At 48.8% G+C, this 3313-nt stretch overlaps 2 protein-coding genes across 4 annotated transcripts in view; one reads left to right on the forward strand and one right to left on the reverse strand.

Moving 5' to 3' along the window:
* bicdl2 (BICD family like cargo adaptor 2) overlaps positions 1-2535 on the forward strand; it is a 3017-nt gene extending 482 nt beyond the window's left edge. Inside the window, exons 2-8 of the mRNA XM_017041619.2 lie at positions 184-299; positions 702-848; positions 928-1074; positions 1368-1442; positions 1650-1732; positions 1800-1914; positions 2002-2535. Coding sequence (XP_016897108.1) covers positions 184-299; positions 702-848; positions 928-1074; positions 1368-1442; positions 1650-1732; positions 1800-1914; positions 2002-2175 — 857 coding nt within the window. The 3' untranslated portion in view covers positions 2176-2535. The remainder of the gene's footprint in view (positions 1-183; positions 300-701; positions 849-927; positions 1075-1367; positions 1443-1649; positions 1733-1799; positions 1915-2001) is intronic.
* Positions 2536-2718: 183 nt separating this feature from the next.
* The window catches only part of LOC103395689 (mitochondrial import receptor subunit TOM40B), a 3225-nt gene continuing 2630 nt past the window's right edge, over positions 2719-3313 (reverse strand). For 2 of the 3 annotated variants that reach the window (XM_017041618.2, XM_025065927.1), the window contains exon 10: positions 2719-3238. In XM_017041618.2, coding sequence (XP_016897107.2) covers positions 3099-3238 — 140 coding nt within the window. In that variant the 3' untranslated portion in view covers positions 2719-3098. The remainder of the gene's footprint in view (positions 3239-3313) is intronic. The other variant, XM_025065926.1, reaches the window with a different exon arrangement.

The raw sequence follows: 3313 nt of genomic DNA on the forward strand, positions 1-3313 counted from the left end.
TGTGTGGGAGGTTTCTGTGTGTGTGTGTGTGTGTGTGTGTGTGTGTGTGTGTGTGTGTGTCACGCCATCCTCTCACACAGACCAGAAACAATGCAGAGCAGCAGGTTTTCTCACCTTTGTTCTGACACAAAGACAGAAATAGTTCTTTATCCAGCGTCTCATCATCACGGCTCCCCCTGCAGGCGGTGACGCTGGAACACACCCTGAGGACGGAGCTGCGGGGCCTCAGGGACGAGATGGACGAGTCGTCCTTCAGCCGCAACATCAGCTTCTCCCAGATGGAGAACATTCAGGCGGAGGTGACCACACACACACACACACACACACACACACACACACACACACTCTGAGCAGCCACGCCCTGAACACTGAAGGATTCTGGGTCACCGTCGTCAGATTACAGCCTCACCTGTGACAGGAAGTGTCGGCTCCTGAATCCTGTGGAAAGGAGAGAGTTCTGGAATGTTATCAGGTCACAGGTGTGACATCAACACGCCCAAAGGCATGCTGGGATATCATGTTTTAGTGGACAATAAATCCAAATGTTTCCAAAAACAGCTGATAAATTGAAGAATTCACAGTAAATACCAGACGTTGAGTCAAGAACTACGTCACTGCTGAGCGGACACGTAGTGGTACACGCCCCGCTAGTTGGACTCATTCGTGGTTCATTAACAGAACTGTGTCTTCCTCGTGAACAGAACCGAGTTCTTGTGGAGCGGCTCTCCTTCATGGAGGCGCAGCTGAAGGCGTCGCAGGACGACACGGAGCGAGTCCGTCTGGACAGAGAGGCCCAGAGGGAGAGAGTGTGTGAGCTGCAGCTGAGGCTGAAGGAGAGGGAGGCCGAGGTGAGGGTCCTCAGACACACCAACACCTGGTTCACGCCTGTGTGTGTTCATGTGTGTGTGTTCATGTGTGTGTGTGTAGATAGAGCAGGAGCAGGGAGTGGTGTTTGAGCTGCGGACCTTGAATCGCTCTCTGCAGCAAAAAGCTCTGAGTTACGGAGAAGAGAGCGTCCTGGACTGCACTCAGTCACAACCTTTGTCTCTGCTCAGTGAAATACAGCAGTCACAGGTACACACACACACACACACACACACACACACACACACACTCTAACCCCCTCTGTACTAATTCTGCTCAGTCTGATGGTTTTCAGTTGAACTGCACTGAAAGAAACAGGAACAGAAAAAGAATTTTATATTAATCCATGTTGTTGTTGTTGTTGATGTTGTTGCTGTTGTTGTTGTTGATGTTGTTGCTGTTGTTGTTGTTGTTGTTGTTGTTGTTGATGTTGTTGTTGTTGTTGTTGATGTTGTTGTTGTTGTTGTTGATGTTGTTGATGTTGTTGTTGTTGTTGTTTTCAGGCTAAAGACGCTCTCCTGGCTCACTCTGCTGCGCTGCAGGCGAGAGACGAGGAGATCCACACACTGAAGGAGGAGGTGGGTCAAACCGTCGACGACTGATCGACGACTGATCGACGACTGATCGACTCCTGAGCTCAGAGCTGAAGTCTAAAACTCAGATGAACTGTAGTGAAGTCGAACCCGCTCAGAGCTGAAGTCTAAAAGTCAGATGAACTGTAGTGAAGTCGAACCCTAATCTGTCTGTGTCTGTGTGTGTGTGTGTGTGTGTGTTCCACGTCACAGCTGCAGCGTCAGCGTGAGGAGCTGGAGAAACTAAAGGCAGAACTGAAGGACTTTTCAGGAGGTCCTGAAAAACCAAACTACAGGTAAAACGTCAGAGACTTTTCATCCGTTTGGTTCCGCCGTGGTTTCCTGACCAGCGTTTCTGTCCAGTTGTTTAGAGAGTGAACTGGCCACCGTACGGCAGGAGAAAGACTCACTCACTCAGCAGCTGCTCAACACCATTAAACACAAGGTGGCGCTGTCTCAGGAGCTGGAGGCCTGGCAGGTAGGAGCGAACGGAGCAGCAGGAAGTCAGACGTTTCCTCCTGGGACCTTGTTGGTTGTGAAGCTGAAACTGGTTTTTGTTCTCCAGGAGGACATGAGGCTGGTCATCAACCAGCAGGTGCAGCAGAGGGAGGAGGAGCGCGGGAGGGAGAAAAACCAGGAGGCGCAGACGTCCGTCACTCTGCAGAGGAGCAAGTCTCTGAAAGTCAAAGGAGAAGGAGCCAAAAAGTTCTTCTCTTTTTTCCAGAAACAAATGACATGAGTGTCTCTGGTCACATGGTCACATGGTCACATGTTTATACGTCTGGACTCCTCTGTATATTTGAACCTGTATATGTGTGTGTGTGTGTTACGTCCGTGTCGAGCTGTTTTAGTTCCTGTGGACTTGTATATGAAGACTCTGTGAGTCACTGTGGAGTCAAGACGTTAATCTACAGCTCTGCTTTGATGTGGGGGGGGGGTGAGGGGGGGTTAATTGGTTTTTAGACAGTGGACGAGTCGTGTTGTTGGACAGATGAGTCTCTGGGCTTCACTGTAACATTCATGAAGAAGAACTGGAAGATAACAGAAATAACCTCTTTATTAAATGAACCCTTTAAGGTCCTCCTCCCCCAGGTTGATTACTACAGTGTGTGAAATTAATCTATTAATTAATTAATAACTAAATAAATAACAGATAGAGATTAGAACATGTGGAGCTTTGGTGTGGTCCACAGTCCACAGTCCACAGTCCACAGTCCACAGTCCAGCAGCAGAGACAGAACAGGTTCTACTGCTCTGAGAGAAATACACATACAAGTACTTCATACCTTCACGTACTCTGGGGGGGGGAAGTGGGGGGGCTGCAGTCAAACAACAGGTCAGTTAATAAAGTGGTCAATAATGGGTTAAAAACTCTGTACACAGTTACTGCAGGATCAAAGTACACAGTACTGTGAGGTTCTGGTTCCGGTCCAGACCAGGGGCTCAGATCCAGTCTGATAATCCATCTTCATCATCATCATCTTCATCATCATCATCTTCATCATCATCATCATCTTCTTCATCATCATCTTCATCTTAATCTTCATCATCATCTTCATCATCATCTTCATCATCATCGTCATCCTCAGAGGTAGGTACTGGTCCATAAAACAACCTCCAGATCCAGGTGTGGTCCAGACCAGTGGGACCTGACCTGGAGGTCTAGCCCACGTGGACCCCCAGTCCCACCTGCAGTTTGTCTCCTCTGTGGTTCACGAACGCTCCCATGACCAGGGTGGCAGGAAGTGGAGTCAGACGCTTCTCCAGCACCCCCCCGATGATACACCGGCTGTTGATCATACCTGCACACACACACACACACACACACACACAGCAGGGTCATCATTTCCTGTATTTATTTATTATTAAAGGGTGGG

The sequence above is a fragment of the Cynoglossus semilaevis genome, chromosome 19 (assembly GCF_000523025.1).
Source record: "Cynoglossus semilaevis isolate Cse_v1.0 chromosome 19, Cse_v1.0, whole genome shotgun sequence".
Lineage (NCBI taxonomy): Eukaryota > Metazoa > Chordata > Actinopteri > Pleuronectiformes > Cynoglossidae > Cynoglossus > Cynoglossus semilaevis.